At 40.4% G+C, this 18538-nt stretch overlaps 1 protein-coding gene across 1 annotated transcript in view; it reads left to right on the top strand.

Moving 5' to 3' along the window:
* Positions 1-18538, top strand: part of LOC124606905 (putative sodium-coupled neutral amino acid transporter 10) — a 79241-nt gene that overhangs the window by 35030 nt on the left and 25673 nt on the right. Inside the window, exon 9 of the mRNA XM_047139008.1 lies at positions 8122-8287. Within this exon, the coding sequence (XP_046994964.1) occupies positions 8122-8287 (166 nt within the window). The remainder of the gene's footprint in view (positions 1-8121; positions 8288-18538) is intronic.

The raw sequence follows: 18538 nt of genomic DNA, 5'->3' as shown, positions 1-18538 counted from the left end.
ATGATACACGGTCTGGAGAACCACACTTCCTTACCGATGACATTGTCCAGCTGGTGGATGCACTCATTACCCATGACTGTCGAGTGACAGTGAAAACCATAGCCGCCGTGGTTAATTGAGCATCGGAAGTGTTCACACAATAATGAAGGAACGACTGCACATATGCAAAGTGTGTGCCCAATGGGTGCCCCACAATCTTCAACCACACCAGAAAACATGTTGAACGGCCCACTGTCTTGATCATATGCAGCGCTATGCTCAAGAAGGGCTGGCTGGAGATGAGTCATGGTGTCATCACTTCGAACCAGAATAAAAACGACAAAGTCTCCAGTGGAAGCATCCAGGGTCACCACCACCAACAAAAGCCAAGGCCATCCACACGACTTCAGGAAAGGTTATGCTGATGTTCTTCTTTGACCAAGTTGGCCCCCTTGTGATTCTCTTGCTGCAGCTCAGGACAACAGTGAATGCCCAGCGTTACATGCAAACCTTGACCACCCTTCACCAAGCGATCAAATCAAAACGACTGGGCAATCTCACCTGTGGGGTCATTCTGCTCCATGACAATGCAAAGCCTCTTACGGCCAACACAGTTGTGGCGCTCCTGCAGAAATTCAAACGGGAGGTTCTCAGCCACCCTCTGTACAGTCCGGACCTCTCTCCCTGTGATTATGTCATTTTTGGTTCCCTTAAAAAGGCTTTGAAGGGTACTTGATTCACATCGGATGACTACATCCAGCTGTGCGTGCGGAACTGGTTAACATCGCAGCCCTGGGAATTTTATGAGACAACCATTCACCACCTTGTGTCACAGTGGGACAGTTGTCTCAACAGCCAGTGTCAATACTTCTAACATACAGGTACTGGTTTCTGTAATTATGCCTCTGGCTCGTTTCTTTTTGAACGGCCCTTATACAATCATATCGTGTATCCAAGTGAAATTTGTGACTGGATTGACAGGTGTGTATGCTCCGGGAAATCTGGGAGAAAACCTGGGAACTTTTTCATCCAGGAGAATTTTTCATTGTTTCAGTTTTCAGTTAAATTTTTTTAATATTGACTGGTAAAAACTGATATTCTAACAAAGAATTTTATAGAAGCCCACTACTGCAGAATAATATTGTCACAATAAAACATAAACAAGAGAAAAACACCAAAATAAAACTTAAATTGCAAAGAAAGTGTGTCATTTACAACAACAAAACACAGTGCACACTCAAGCATCTGCCTACAACAAAATGTGTCAGAGGCTTTATGACGAAAACTATGCAGTGCTTTGTAACAACAAACTGCTTTTGATGAGCGTGATATCACAGGTGTTTACATTAGTTTTGCTTGATCAGTTGCCAGTGGGCTCACAGAAAGCGCAGAGCTGAAGTCACGTGTGAGCAGTGCCTTCTCCCACTTCTGGCTACTTGAAATGTGGCTGTTAACTACAGAGGACTAAAATATGTTGTTAGTTTCAGTCTTACGATTTTATTTTATTTCCAAATTTTTGACACTCAAGCTAATCATCGTGCATAACAATGAAGTTAGTTTTGTTGGCTTGCTGAAGAAACGTGGTTTTTATTAATCCTTTCTGCACAGACAGTTAATTTATTTGAAATGAAGTGTTTCATTCCACCTACTGACATGTTTCAACTGTTGGTAGAATTTCAAGTGCACATTTTCATCTTGTGGCATGTATGGCATACTGCCATAATAGGAAACTAAGCCTGAGATAATACAGTACTGGTATTACGAATCTACCTTTCATGAAACACAATGTTTTTTTATCACAAGACATAATTCAAAACTTGTCTGCTGTCTCCTGTAGGCTTGACGTTATTTCTGAATTTGTGTTGTTTAGTCTTAAATTTACAATGTGTCATTCTTCGTTAAATTATAGACTGGCGGCACACTGTGTTGTATCATTATAACTCCCCACAAGGCTTTATATTTACCCTGGATTAGAATATAAACTGCCAGTTATACAGTTTCTTGGCTTCACAGAAACCTTGTTGATTTTTTATACCATTTGAAAAAGTCGTGAAAAACTTATATTTTTAATGCCCTTAGTTCTGGCATATACAAACAACAGTTTTTTTTTGTAAGAAATTTGTATTCGTGCTTACTAGCTTTTTGCAGTGCTGTGTGGATGTAAACCTGATGGGAAATGTTAGGAAACAGTACTGCAGAGCATGAATGAAAAAAGATCTATATTAAAGCCACAACAAGGGAAAATATTAAGGTACCTTGAGGTGTATAGTCTAGTTTCGAAATGAATATTATTCAAGGACTGCTTTCTTATTTTGCACTCTTTATCCATATAGGATATGATAAAATAATTGCCCTAAGTGCACTAACTCTGTAAATCCCCTCCAAACAAACAACATGCTGCAGTGCTGCACATGGTCACATGATGCCCCACTACACACAAAGTTCCGAACGAAAATGCGACGAAAGGCATATGAACGGAGAAAACACCAAGCACGGGCTTCCTACATTACTGTAGTTATGCTTGCACAGTAACACCTGTTTTCTGTCACCCTGATAACTGTTCAAATGGACTTGTTTGTAACAGGTCGTTGGGAAGTATTGCAAATGATGGTTTGAGAAGTGTTACTTTCAAAGTAATTTCCTTTTACACAAGGTGAATTACATTATGTGTGAGAAGGTCCGATGATTTTCTTAAATAGCAGATCGTTTACCTCGCGTTCAAAACTTAACACTTTGAGGCTCAGCCACTTAGAAAAATTTTGGGCCCAGAAGACCAGCCATTTCTGTCAGTATGTAAAATTTTACTAGCATATTTGTGTTTGATATATCCTAAAGGGTAACACATGTAAAAAGGACCAATATTATTTGTGAAATCTTAGCTTTGCTTGTAGCCATACTATTTGCATATTAATTTAAACCATTAACTTTTCCTATTTGTTTGTTCGCACTACTTAACAGTGATATCTGCTGTCACTGGCTGGGGAGACCTCATGACACGAGCTACGATTAATTGTCAACATCAGTGAAATTCTGCAATTTTGTTTTATTTAATTTTGTCAACTACCAGTTTCGGCATTCCACTACGCCATCTTCAGGCCCCATATACATCTCTCAAAATAAACAATAGTGTTGTACAGTGCCATATGTCACTGGATGTTGAGAATTCAGTTTCACAAGTGCTTCATTTGAAGACTTGCTATCAATCCTTCATAATCTTGGATGCCAGTGGATTCAAATGATGTTTTGTGGAGTATTATTTTTGCAAAAGGTATTCTGAAAGGGAAAAATCCAGTGGGTCTAAAAAAAAAACCTTCTTGCAGGGCTGTCAACTTGACTTATTTCAGGTGCTCAGTTAGGCTAAATGGGGTAATGCAGCATTGTGTGTGAAGTCCACATACATATTGTCTTGTTTGCTGCCAATAGGCTGAATTCAGTGTTTCTGCCATAGGCATGTAATTCTCAACATTAATTTTCTAACATGGAATATACAGATCTAGGAAACAAACATCTCAAATACCAAACCACACACTCGGACAGATATGAGGCTTATTTTTCTCGATTGTAAATACACTATTTGTCTATTAATGACAATTATAAACAGTTGACAGTCTAAAGAGTCTGGAAGACATTCCTATCTGACCATAACATTATAGTCTCCTCCTAGCATGGATTCAGTGACCTCCGTTCTATGTCACAGTCCCTTGATGACAGTTCTCTGTGATAACTAATTCGTCTTGTTCACTGTTTGGTGTGCAGAACAGTAAGTGAAATGTCTGACCTGGTAGTCTAGTGATGAGGTGCTTGTCTGCAAACCGAGAGGTCATGGGATTGAATCCTGATCAGACAACAGATTTTTTGGTCTGTGTTTTAATGTAACCTTCATCTCTCCATGATGTGAAGAGTCTCCAGAAATGACATATGGTTCGAATTCCATGTTGAACTGTAGATCCTCTTTTCCCGGTTGGATAACCGGAATAGATTAAGGACATCCAAGACACCGAAGTGGTGTCCAATAGAAAGATTTGCTCCAGGCCGTAGAGCCACACCAAATCATTATTATTAGTGTCCACACAGGGGCCTGGGTTTGATTCCCGGCAAGGGACTGGGTGTTGTGTGTCCTTCATCACCATTTCATCGTCATTGACCCGCAAGTTGCTGAAGTGGCGTCAACTAAAAAAAGGACTTGCAATACGGCAGCCGAACTCCCCCGCATGGGGCCTCTTGGTCAACAATGCCATACGCTCATTTCATTTCATTATTATTAGTTGTTGTAGTAGTGAAACATTCATAACAACTGGTATTGCCAATGGGGTGTAGTGATAATCCATAACTGCATCTTGATATAGGTCAAGATTGAGCAGCTGTAGGCTGATTTAACTACCAAAGCAGAGTGTAATGAATGAGAAGGAGAAAGTTTTCTCATGTACTGTTGATGACAAGGTTAAGAAAGACTTAAGAATGAAAATGTTGGGTAACAAAAGCAATTTCATAATTAATCAGAAGGGAGTTGCTATCTGTTCCCTTGCCTGCCATGATTCCTGAATGCATATTGTTAAGTGCTCTGTTCTGCCTTACATATACTCTTCTCTGGTTGATTGCTCATAGAATGCACAAGTCACGGTTCAGCTAAGAACTGCAATCTATTTATTGTTTTTGCAACTGATTTACAGTTCTGTGACTTCTCTGGAAACAAGTGTCATGAGGTTAACTTTTCCACTTATTTTAATCAAATGGTGATGTTATAGATAATGTTTGCACCCATGTACTCAACCTTGTAATTCTAAATAACATTTAGAGGCAAGTGGGAATCTCCACCTCCTCTTGTGGATAGATGGATGTCAAGCATTATCAAGCACTATGGACTGAACTTAAGCTGTTGTTACTTGTTGGCAATCAAAACTTCATTTTGCGATGGTGGCAATGGCTTCTGATGATGACTGTTGTTCACTGCTGATGACTAGCTGTTGCTACTGCTCTTGTTCTGGTATCCTTATTGGTACTATGCATGAAAGCACTTATTTTGTATTCCATTTCCCCCTCCCTAGTTGAAAACAAACTCAGTTGCTATTTGAAGGCACTCTCACTTTCACATGTGTTCCTGAATCTTAGAGAAGCTTCTAGGAGCATCGATAAGAGCCCACAAGATGAAGGATGATACACAGCTGCCAGACTCTCTTCTGTAACGAACTCTTATTCGCACAGCTGGCACTTTTTCCAGCCCATTGTGCCGAAATGTGAAATTATACGTACTTTTGCATGTTGTCACAGACCTGTCAGCTGCTTAGCCTCTTTGTGTAGCAACATTGAGTGAAGCCTAAGGTATTTATACTGCTACTTAGCATTCATTATATTTGCTGCCCAACATTCACCACAGGAACTTCTTTAGGTTTATTACAAATAAAAAACAAGCAGTAGTGTTTATGCTTTTTGTGAGGCCATCAATTTGGACATTTCTCTGTTTGTATTGAGCAACTGACCACATTTGATTCTTGTGTAGTTTCTCACTTGTTTTTGCATGTAGTGTCATGTGTCTCCCATTTGTCCTTTCTCTTATAGCTGTACTGTTACTGGTGACTACTAAAGCTGCATCACAGCTGTAATTTAACTTACGTTTGTAATGCCACCATGTTTATGTGTCATTCATAAATCAGAAAAAGAAAATCTAAATATATAAAACAGCAATGCTTCAACTACAGTAAAAGCAGCCAATGAGTATATGTTATGACATAATCAATATAATAGAGGGAAACATTCCACGTGGGAAAAATATATTTAAAAACAAAGATGCTGTGACTTACCATACGAAAGCGCTGGCAGGTCGATAGAAACACAAACAGACACATACATACACACAAAATTCAAGCTTTCGCAACAAACTGTTGCCTCATCAGGAAAGAGGGAAGGAGAGGGAAAGACGAAAGGAAGTGGGTTTTAAGGGAGAGGGTAAGGAGTCATTCCAATCCCGGGAGCGGAAAAACTTACCTTAGGGGGAAAAAGGACGGGTATACACTCGCGCACACACACACATATTCACCACACATATACAGACACAAGCAAGATGTTTGTATATGTGTGGATGGATATGTGTGTGTGTGTGTGTGTGTGTGCGAGTGTATACCCGTCCTTTTTCCCCCTAAGGTAAGTCTTTCCGCTCCCGGGATTGGAATGACTCCTTACCCTCTCCCTTAAAACCCACTTCCTTTCGTCCTTCCCTCTCCTTCCCTCTTTCCTGATGAGGCAACAGTTTGTTGCGAAAGCTTGAATTTTGTGTGTATGTATGTGTCTGTTTGTGTTTCTATCGACCTGCCAGCGCTTTCGTACGGTAAGTCACATCATCTTTGTTTTTAAATATATTATGACATAATCATCTTCATAAATGGAGGTATCAATTTTGAATTACTGAGTATAAGAGAAAAGAATCTGCATGCCAATTTCAGGGAGACTAACTTTGGTTTCCAAATAGAATATGCCATTATTACTTAGCTATATTAAAAACTGAAATGCATGATATTGATGTTCCACAATAGCTATTTATATTTTATTGTGAGGTATATTTCAGCTTTCTTGGACATTATCAGACAACTTAAGACTGACTAGACAGTCCACACACCAATGAGAGCCTGTAGTTGCACGATGGCTATTATTTGCAAAGGTATAGGATGATTTGAAGATTTTGGTAAACATTTTTGGAATTCAGTGACCAATTAATTGTTATATTTAGATTAAAGTTCAGTCTTGATCACGTTATGTCTGTTTTAATGAGTAACCGGTTTCGGTTTTTTCTATAAAACCATCATCAGACCTGTGAATAAATTTTAAGAAATACTAGATACCAATCTTTAAATGAATGAAAAAGTCTAATGATGTCAAAATTTTTTAACAAAATAAAATAAAATTAGTTATACCCATTGGCTCCTTTGGGTTGGTAGGTGGAGCTCTCCTTGCTGCTGTGCAGTCAACTGATGGTTATGAGTGCTAAGCATGAGCTTAAATATGCAGAGGCTCCGCCTACTTCCTGTCACACTACTTCGTAACTGCCAATCAGCGTTCATAATATGACGCCTTCGTCAAAGTATAAAAGTAGGAAATACACTAATAACATAAAATTGATTCATTTAAATATCTGATTAACAGATAATAGTTGTATCTACAACTTATTTATATTTTGAATAAAAACAGTGAATTACGATGTGTGATAGCTGTGCCCTCTATGGACAACCTTAATATTATTACAGTGCCAGTTACTTCAAAGATGTAAAATCCTTGGCGTTGTGGTATATATCGATTATACCAAGTCGCCTACATCACAATTGCATCTTTGTTGGATGCTGCAGAATCGTCTTGTTGTGATACTTCAATGTTGTATGGTTAGAAAAGAAGAAATAGTATGTAATGATGTACTGAATGTTTTAGACTGTAAACACATGGGTATAACTCCTTAATCCCACTGTTTGACTGACCTAAACATATTGTGCTACACAATATGATCAGATATTAGTTAAAGTTTTTTATATTAAATTGTATTCAAAGATTAAAAGTTCATTAATATAAAAATGAAAAAAAGTGCATAAAGTGAACACTGATTCACAATACTATGGTATATGGACAAAAATATAGAGGCTGGTGAATGTGATTACCAGGAATAAGGGATGGAGACAAAGGGGAGGAAGGTGGGAATGCAGTGTGATGTATGGGAAACAATTAAATAATTTACAACAAGCATGTCATCTTATTGTGAGAACAGTGGTAACTGGCTACTGCTACTTCGAATGAATGGCATTTTTCTCATATTAAAAGTGGTGGTCTCCTTAAATAAAAGCAAAAATATCATTACTGGAAATTCTGGTTATCAGTAAACACCAGTCATAGGGTTTTGACTGAATCCTTAATGATGAAATGTGGTTCTGTTATTCACCCTTTCTATAACAGCAGCTAGTTAGCATTGCTCTCACCGTTTCCACGAATAAGGTCGCTCGAGTAGTTGTAAAAATTTTAACAGAATCCTAAAACTGTGCCTACTTGAACAATTTCAGCTTTTGTTGCATTTCGTATTGTAAATGGAGATGCAGATTACTTGATGATGGTACATGTTTGACTGATTTGCCTTTTACAGATTTTAATTGTGAATGCTGTGGTTTTCAGGCAGTACTGTTTACAGGGGTGCTTATTCTCTTCCTTGGTACCTATGCTACATTGTATTCAGCATCAGAGGCAGCTTCGACCAAGTTGGATGTGCCACTGGAGTCAGGGAAACTTCTTCATGAAGGACAATCTGGAGTTATCAAAAATAAGCTTCTTGGCAAAAATAGTGAGTTTATTTCTGTGTTTTTATTATTTTAATACTAATTTACATGGCTTATTTATATTTTTAATCTTTCCTGAAACTCACTAAGATTTTTACTAATACATCTACATCTACATCTACATTTATACTCCGCAAGCCACCCAACGGTGTGTGGCGGAGGGCACTTTACGTGCCACTGTCATTACCTCCCTTTCCTGTTCCCGTCGTGTATGGTTCGCGGGAAGAACGACTGTCTGAAAGCCTCCGTGCGCGCTCTAATCTCTCTAATTTTACATTCGTGATCTCCTCGGGAGGTATAATGGCTGCTGCTAACCTTGCTGCTTCTGCTGCTGAGATGTTCAGTCTAAAGACTGGTTTGATATAGCTCTCCTCACTACTACACTATGTGCAAATCTCTCACCTTTGAATAACTTACGCATCCTGCATCCTTTTGAACCTCTTTACTGTATTTGTACCTTGATATCTCTGTACACTTTGTCTTCCTGTGTCCCCCCCCCCCCCCCTACTACTACTACTACTACTCCTCTCTCTCCCTCCCCCCCTCCCTCCCTCGCATTCGGGAGGACGACGGTTCAATCCCGTCTCCAGCCATCCTGATTTAGGTTTTCCGTGATTTCCCTAAATCGTTTCAGGCGAATGCCGAGATGGTTCCTTTGAAAGGGCACGGCCGATTTCCTTCCCAATCCTTCCCTAACCCGAGCTTGCGCTCCGTCTCTAATGACCTCGTTGTCGACGGGACGTTAAACACTAACCACCACCACCACCACCACCACCACCACCCCTCCCTCCCTCTCCTCCCCCCTCCCCTACATTATTAAATTGACGAGTTTTTGATGTCCCTGAATGTGTCCTATCAACTGATCCCTTCCTTTTATCAAGTTTCTTCTGGAACTGGGACCTGCATTTGTCTTTGGTTATATCAGTTATGCAGTGCAGGTTGAAAGTGGCTACAGGTCTGTGGAAATAAGTACTCTACTTTGTTAGAAACTTGTATTACGATCAGAAACATCAATTTTTCACATATCTTTTCAAGAATTAGGTTTGCTCTCCACTAGCAATTTCTAGTTGTGTAATTTTTCAGTCATAATAATGTAAGTCTTTGTTTCCAATGCAAGTGCACACACTTGCAGCTAAGCAATCTTAGTGATTAAAAAGTTACAACATGTCCTGTTTTAGCTGCAATGTGACTATCACTTTGCTGAATGAGTCGCATGATCAGGCACAGACAATCACCCACTTGTGATAATGTAGCCGTGTCTTGAAGCTGGCTTGTACTGTTTTGTTCATCATCTTTCCTGATTTTTCCGCTATTTTTGCTTTTTTAAAATGTCTGACAAGGAATCTACTGGATGTGATGAACGTATATTAACAGTGACTGCTACGGAGTTACTTATTAAAACTAAGAAGAGACCAGATCTTTACAACAAACAATTAAAAGAATTTAATGATACTAATTTCAAGAATGAACTGTGGGCTGAAGGTTGTACACAAATGATTCAAAACAGAAATGAACTGACAACAGAAGATAAGAAAACTAAAGGTAAGTTTAAATAAATAAACAAATTTGTTGTTATAAAAATATTGCAACCCAAAATAAAGAAGACATGTATAGTTACAATAATTCATATGTTGCTATTAAGAGCATTGTTATTTTATATTTGTTATCTAATGAATGAATTCATGTCCCACTGGTTAGAGGCTGTTGTAGTGCCAAGCCGTAGGTGAACTGAAGTAATTTGCAAAATAGTCTCTCACTTCAGTACCTGAAAAGTCAGCCCGTAACCAAGACAAGAGACTCCTTCCAGCAGACACTCCCATCTTTTCTTCTGACAAAGTTATGAACTACACAACATGATTTTGCAGTGTCGTCTGTTAACTTTGTTTGGATGGTGAAAGGTGTGCCAGTTATTGGCCAAAATGTCAAAAGTACATTCTAGCAGCCTTTGAGCATGACTTATTCTGTGGTTGCACACACATTGTTTCATGAATGAGTTTCTTTTAGAGTAGGTCTGCCCTTTCAACAATCTTTGATTTTTTGTTGGATGAACCCAATAATGATGTTTGTGTTGTTTACTTCTCACTCGAAGCAAAAGAGTGATCACACAAGAAGTTTCAATGATATCTGTTGGGAAATTCATTTAATTTAATGACTTATTTATCACTGTGGGTTTAGCTTCCAGATTTTCTGCAACAGGTCGTTTCAAGGTGTGGCAGGGGGCAAAAGACATTCCGGAGGGCTGAACGGAAAGCCTCTCCAGTTTGTCTGACGAACCGGTTTCAGGCTCTGTCTCAGGCTGATACTGATCTTCGGCCTGACATGGCTGCTTGTCCTGTTCCAGAGGTTGCCCCTCAGTCTGCAAGATCCGGGCAGTTGCAGAGGGTGGGCTTACTGGTAGTTGGGAGCACCAACGTCAGGCGCGTAATGGGGCCCCTTAGGGAAATGGCAGCAAGAGAGGGGAAGAAAACCAATGTGCACTCCATGTGCATACTGGGGGGAGTAATTCCAGATGTGGAAAGGGTCCTTCCGGATGCCATGAAGGGTACAGGGTGCACCCATCTGCAGGTGGTCGCTCATGTCGGCACCAATGATGTGTGTCGCTATGGATCGGAGGAAATCCTCTCTGGCTTCCGGCGGCTATCTGATTTGGTGAAGACTGCCAGTCTCGCTAGCGGGATGAAAGCAGAGCTCACCATCTGCAGCATCGTCGACAGGACTGACTGCGGACCTTTGGTACAGAGCCGAGTGGAGGGTCTGAATCAGAGGCTGAAACGGTTCTGCGACCATGTGGGCTGCAGATTCCTCGACTTGCGCCATAGAGTGGTGGGGTTTCGGGTTCCGCTGGATAGGTCAGGAGTCCACTACACGCAACAAGCGGCTACACGGGTAGCAGGGGTTGTGTGGCGTGGGCTGGGCGGTTTTTTAGGTTAGATGGCCTTGGGCAAGTACAGAAAGGGCAACAGCCTCAACGGGTGCGGGGCAAAGTCAGGACATGCGGGGACCAAGCAGCAATCGGTATTGTAATTGTCAACTGTCGAAGCTGCGTTGGTAAAGTACCGGAACTTCAAGCGCTGATAGAAAGCACCGAAGCTGAAATCGTTATAGGTACAGAAAGCTGGCTTAAGCCAGAGATAAATTCTGCCGAAATTTTTACAAAGGTACAGACGGTGTTTAGAAAGGATAGATTGCATGCAACCGGTGGTGGAGTGTTCGTCGCTGTTAGTAGTAGTTTATCCTGTAGTGAAGTAGAAGTGGATAGTTCCTGTGAATTATTATGGGTGGAGGTTACACTAAACAACCGAACTAGGTTAATAATTGGCTCCTTTTACCGACCTCCCGACTCAGCAGCATTAGTGGCAGAACAACTGAGAGAAAATTTGGAATACATTTCACATAAATTTTCTCAGCATGTTATAGTCTTAGGTGGAGATTTCAATTTACCAGATATAGACTGGGACACTCAGATGTTTAGGACGAGTGGTAGGGACAGAGCATCGAGTGACATTATACTGAGTGCACTATCCGAAAATTACCTCGAGCTATTAAACAGAGAACCGACTCGTGGAGATAACATCTTGGACCTACTGATAACAAACAGACCCGAACTTTTCGACTCTGTATGTACAGAACAGGGAATCAGTGATCATAAGGCCGTTGCAGCATCCCTGAATATGGAAGTTAATAGGAATATAAAAAAAGGGAGGAAGGTTTATCTGTTTAGCAAGAGTAATAGAAGGCAGATTTCAGACTGCCTAACAGATCAAAACGAAAATTTCTGTTCCGACACTGACAATGTTGAGTGTTTATGGAAAAAGTTCAAGGCAATCGTAAAATGCGTTTTAGACAGGTACGTGCCGAGTAAAACTGTGAGGGACAGAAAAAAACCCACCGTGGTACAACAACAAAGTTAGGAAACTACTGCGAAAGCAAAGAGAACTCCACTCCAAGTTTAAACGCAGCCAAAACCTCTCAGACAAACAGAAGCTAAACGATGTCAAAGTTAGCGTAAGGAGGGCTATGCGTGAAGCGTTCATTGAATTCGAAAGTAAAATTCTATGTACCGACTTGACAGAAAATCCTAGGAAGTTCTGGTCTTACGTTAAATCAGTAAGTGGCTCTAAACAACATATCCAGACACTACGGGATGATGATGGCATTGAAACAGAGGATGACACGCGTAAAGCTGAAATACTAAAAACCTTTTTCCAAAGCTGTTTCACAGAAGAAGACCGCACTGCAGTTCCTTCTCTAAATCCTCGCACAAACGAAAAAATGGCTGACATCGAAATAAGTGTCCAAGGAATAGAAAAGCAACTGGAATCACTCAATAGAGGAAAGTCCACTGGACCTGACGGGATACCAATTCGATTCTACACAGAGTACGCGAAAGAACTTGCCCCCCTTCTAACAGCCGTGTACCGCAAGTCTCTAGAGGAACGGAGGGTTCCAAATGATTGGAAAAGAGCACAGATAGTCCCAGTCTTCAGAAGGGTCGTCGAGCAGATGCGCAAAACTATAGACCTATATCTCTTACGTCGATCTCTTGTAGAATTTTAGAACATGTTTTTTGCTCGCGTATCATGTCATTTCTGGAAACCCAGAATCTACTATGTAGGAATCAACATGGATTCTGGAAACAGCGATCGTGTGAGACCCAACTCGCTTTATTTGTTCATGAGACCCAGAAAATATTAGATACAGGCTCCCAGGTAGATGCTATTTTTCTTGACTTCCGGAAGGCGTTCGATACAGTTCCGCACTGTCGCCTGATAAACAAAGTAAGAGCCTACGGAATATCAGACCAGCTGTGTGGCTGGATTGAAGAGTTTTTAGCAAACAGAACACAGCATGTTGTTATCAATGGAGAGACGTCTACAGACGTTAAAGTAACCTCTGGCGTGCCACAGGGGAGTGTTATGGGACCATTGCTTTTCACAATATATATAAATGACCTAGTAGGTAGTGTCGGAAGTTCCATGCGGCTTTTCGCGGATGATGCTGTAGTATACAGAGAAGTTGCAGCATTAGAAAATTGTAGCGAAATGCAGGAAGATCTGCAGCGGATAGGCACTTGGTGCAGGGAGTGGCAACTGACCCTTAACATAGACAAATGTAATGTATTGCGAATACATAGAAAGAAGGATCCTTTATTGTATGATTATATGATAGCGGAACAAACACTGGTAGCAGTTACTTCTGTAAAATATCTGGGAGTATGCGTGCGGAACGATTTGAAGTGGAATGATCATATAAAATTAATTGTTGGTAAGGCGGGTACCAGGTTGAGATTCATTGGGAGAGTGCTTAGAAAATGTAGTCCATCAACAAAGGAGGTGGCTTACAAAACACTCGTTCGACCTATACTTGAGTATTGCTCATCAGTGTGGGATCCGTACCAGATCGGTCTGACGGAGGAGATAGAGAAGATCCAAAGAAGAGCGGCGCGTTTCGTCACAGGGTTATTTGGTAACCGTGATAGCGTTACGGAGATGTTTAATAAACTCAAGTGGCAGACTCTGCAAGAGAGGCGCTCTGCATCGCGGTGTAGCTTGCTCGCCAGGTTTCGAGAGGGTGCGTTTCTGGATGAGGTATCGAATATATTGCTTCCCCCTACTTATACCTCCCGAGGAGATCACGAATGTAAAATTAGAGAGATTAGAGCACGCACGAAGGCTTTCAGACAGTCGTTCTTCCCGCGAACCATACGCGACTGGAACAGGAAAGGGAGGTAATGACAGTGGCACGTAAAGTGCCCTCCGCCACACACCGTTGGGTGGCTTGCAGAGTATCAATGTAGATGTAGATGTAGATGAACAGATTTTTCTGTCGCCAGTACTAGAAATCGCTGGTTGAGGCAGAGTCTTAGGCTGTGTCCTACGTGAGCAACAGAAGTGAGCAACTTCTGGATACGTGACACTCCACAAGCAGCAGCATCGGGCGAAAAGCTTGGGTGTACTGCATGCAAGCGACCGTGTCGTGCTACAAGATGGCTGGTTAGAGCAAACCAGCTGTTACTATAAATCAGCGTCCCTAACCTGTAGAATACTGTAGCTGGAGAGTAAGGCTACAGAATTAGGTTTACTTAAGAAAATAAAGTGAAAAGGAATGCTGTGCATGAAATTTACAAAGGGAAGAATCTTCGAATACACGTGAATGAGCAGAGGAGCATTCGACTATCTCATCAATACATTAAATGCAAATGTTTTTTTACATGAACAAGAACTTTTAACAGCCAATAAATGCGGAGGAATGACTACTACATGGCTAACTATGCTAAATACAAATATAAGTACACAGATTGTTACCAATGATCAAAAGCTAGCTGTGGTGTAGGGGTAGTGTATGCAGTTCATGAGAAGTTTTGGGAAAAGCTTCTGGGTTCGATTCCGGGTCATTCTTACTTTTTTACTGACTCAGTTACAATTCTGTATACTAAGTTTTATGTATACTGTTTACGCTGCATCACTGAGCATATTTTTAAGATCTTGCCAAAGAACTTGATCTTCACACCAATCCCAGTATATCACACACATTTAATTCTTAATAAATTAAAATGAACCATGAAATTTTACAGATATTTGATGTTACGAACGTAATTCATCAGCAGTCAGTGTTGAGGCTAAGCGTTTCAATTACTCTAAATAGTCTGTAAGTTTGGTGAAACTCATTTTTTGTTCATGTTTTGAGCATCATTCAAAGGCACGTAGAACATTTCTCCGATCTACTTAGTTCTTTTACACAAATCATTTCATAAAATATTTGACTGATTTCTTTCATTTTTTAATTTCAAGTTTTATTCAGAAAGCATGATATTACTGACTCCTCGTTTGCCTTCCTAACGTACTTGATTCGAAGGAAGCCTTGTTGACATTTAAATACTGCACCAGTGTATCTTTTTATGTGCAAAATAGGTAGGTCTTGAACAGATGAAATTTTTGACACTTCATTTACATAGCTTGGCAGCAGCTTTTCGTGAAATATTTCAATTTTTCCTCAGCTTATTAATTAAGTTTTCATTAATTACCCTGATTACTTTCAAGCAGTTAAATATTTTCATGCCAAACTAGACCTCAAGCTGGTCGCTTTGATACCCCGTTTACCTGTTTCTCCCCCTTTGGTTTGACTATGAAAATTTGGACAAAACCTCATGGTGTAAGTTATAGGGAGTCTTGTTTCGCTCTGCTCACGCATTTGCAAAAATGTATCAAGTGTTAATCATATGATAAAATAGTCCTTTCTGCGTGCTGTCATTTCCAAAATTCGTCGTTTTGATATCTTGAACCTTTCATGAGATACGACAATTTTTCCGACCCTTGATTCCTGAAGCGCAGGAAAGGTTTGGATGCACCGCAAGCATCCCATCCACGGATATAACAACCAATACCTCAAGAATTAAAAGAGATATCATTCCAGTCTCAAACTTTAAATACAATTTAGATATATTGGTTACATTTCATATGCAATAACGTATGGCCTTAAATGAACTATATGGAAAGTCTACACAGTGTGATTTTACCTCTGCAAATTCTTACAAATTTTGTGCAGCCATGTACTCAACTTCGCGCAGCACAGTAACTATGACGAATAACAAAAATAAATTCAGACCTTTTTCTTTTAAAGATATCAAGCTATAGGTTGAGGAAGAATCAAATTTTTTTACCGAATAGTTTTCTTAAAATCGGATGTTAAGTAATTCATAGTTGCCGTCGCATCCACTCCACGGCTTTGCTGAGAAGACATGTGGCTGTCGCTCTCTGTCGCACATGCTGCAGCGGCAAGATTCAAACACATTTGAATTCAAACGTTGTCAGTTGCAGCGGGAGACAGGCAGCAATACAGATGTCACTCACGTAGGACACTTCCTTAACTACATCTGCGGTTGTGTTTTGTCGCCTGAAGCTGTCTCGCTTCTGTCGCTCACGTAGGACTGTTGCTCATGTAGGACACATCCTTAATGTCGTGTAACTATGTACACTCCACTGCCAGGTCAAAGACTGATTCTGCTAACAAGCCCCTAGGCCTCAAGTGCATTTGGATAGAGGTGGGCAGGGATGGGCAGACAGGTCATACTTAGGTGGTGAAGAAATAGCAATCCAGTTCCATTTTCTTTTTTAAAAAAAAAAAAAAAAGAAAGAGCTGCTTTTAATGTTTTTTCACATTAACATTTTTCAAAAACAGCTACTGAAAAGATGGACACAAATCTAAATGACAAGACTGGTCTTTACGGTGGGTGGAGATGAGTGAGGCAAAATGCTGACGTAATCGGCACTCGCCACTACCAACAGAAACTGCAACATTTAGCTTAAGTACACAATTTTGACGCTACAACAGCTAGGTCACTGGCAATGGTAGAAATGTAAAAACAAGGAAGTCGACATAAGGTGTTCCAGACAGTTTCGATATGTGACAAAACCTAACGACAGACCCATCTTTTACCGTGCCACGTACATGAAGTTACCATTGTTGGCTAAGTGGTTATTGCCAAGTGTGGGCATGCATTGTTTTCCTTTCAATTCTTGCCTTGAGAGGGAGACACAGGCTGCTAGCTTGTTGATGTACAGAATATCTGATTATAAATCAGTAATTAAATATACAGCTCTAAAACCAGCAGTATATTTAGATGTGCAGGTTATATTTCTGTAGGCAGTTAGGTTGATATTTTTTCCGTCAGTATATTGATATATTGATACCTTTTTCGATACATCGGTTGACGATAATAATATTTTTTTACATATTGATTTATCGGATTCCTGATATTTTTAAAAATACCGACAGTCCTACAATGTGAATGGGAAAAGATTTTGTTGTAGGCAGAAATGCCCATTGTAATAAAATAAGAGAAATTGGAATTTGCACAGAAAGATTCAGATGTTCATTTTCTCCGCGTATTGTTTGAGAGTGGAATGGTCGAGAAATAGTCTGAAAGTGGTTCTCTAAACATTCTGCCAACCACTTAGATGTAAATTGTGGAACAATGATAAAGATGTAGGTTTAATGATGTGCCATTATCAGTGAGAAAGGCTGTGTGCATGCTACAGAATGAGGCTTTAATGCAGTAAAATAATGCCCCTTTGCAGGTAGCTGACAACATGCGTCTGCCCCAGTGAGCGATCTGATGGCCCTCAACGTATTTCTCCAAAATGCCATTTCTTGCAGGAATGCTAGTCCAGCAAGGAATGCAGGAGAGCTTCCGTGAAGTTTAGAAAGTAGCAGAGATGTACTGATGGAAGTGAATTTATGAGGGCAGTTAGTGAGTCGTGCCTGAATAGATGCATCATCAGCGCATAGCCCTCTGGGACGTTTCAGTCTAAAACCTTATGGTTTTGTTAGTGTCTCTCATGCTTGTTTACTTTCAGTGCACCACGATTAGATTGCATATGCCAAATAGTATGCACCTGAAGAGTTTCAGTGAGATGTGATTGTTGGTTTCAGATTAATAAACATCTCACCTGTTTTGTAGGCTTTCAGCATTTCTTGATCTATGCTGTTTTTCTACAATACTCCTCTGAAGTTGTTACTATGTGTGGTGGACTGCTCAGAAATCTATCCTGTGCACTTGATGATCATGACTAATAATGGGTGTCATAATTTGGATTAATGTCTGTAAAGAAACTCCAAAATAAAGCAACAATTAAAGTAATGCTGGAAATACATCAACTTACCAGCAGAGAGCATGCAAGCAACAATGTGTGGAACTATTATATCTGTAATATTAGTAGTTTTTCTTGTTTTGTAAAATATAATGTAATAAGCTATAGTTTGTACTGATGTGTCGACAGAAGTGCCGACACAGTGTTATTTTGAGGGGGCCGATAGGCACGCTATCTAACGCAGACGGGCGTGAATTCTGGAACAGGATAACTGTTGAATGGTAGCAAGAAAAGTACGTAGCTGGAATATACTTAACTTTATTCACTCCTTGTGATACATCTCTCTTGACTATACAAATGAGACTCGTAAGATACATGCACTGTTACAATTGGCGCCTTGCTAGGTCGTAGCCATGGACTTAGCAGAAGGCTATTCTAACTGTCTCTCGGCAAATGAGAGGAAGGCTTCTTCCGTATTGTCACTAGCAATGTCGTCGTACAACTGGGGCGAGTGCTCTATCGTATATCGAGACCTGCCTTGTGGTGGCGCTAGGTCTGCGATCACACAGTGGCGACACGCGGGTCCGACATGTACTAAATGGACCGCGGCCGATTTAAGCTACCACCTAGCAAGTGTGGTGTCTGGCGGTGACACCACATGTACCA

The sequence above is a fragment of the Schistocerca americana genome, chromosome 3, assembly GCF_021461395.2.
Source record: "Schistocerca americana isolate TAMUIC-IGC-003095 chromosome 3, iqSchAmer2.1, whole genome shotgun sequence".
NCBI classification, from domain to species: Eukaryota; Metazoa; Arthropoda; class Insecta; order Orthoptera; family Acrididae; genus Schistocerca; species Schistocerca americana.
Note: the sequence above shows the minus strand (reverse complement) of the source record. Positions and strands in the feature narration are given on the sequence as shown.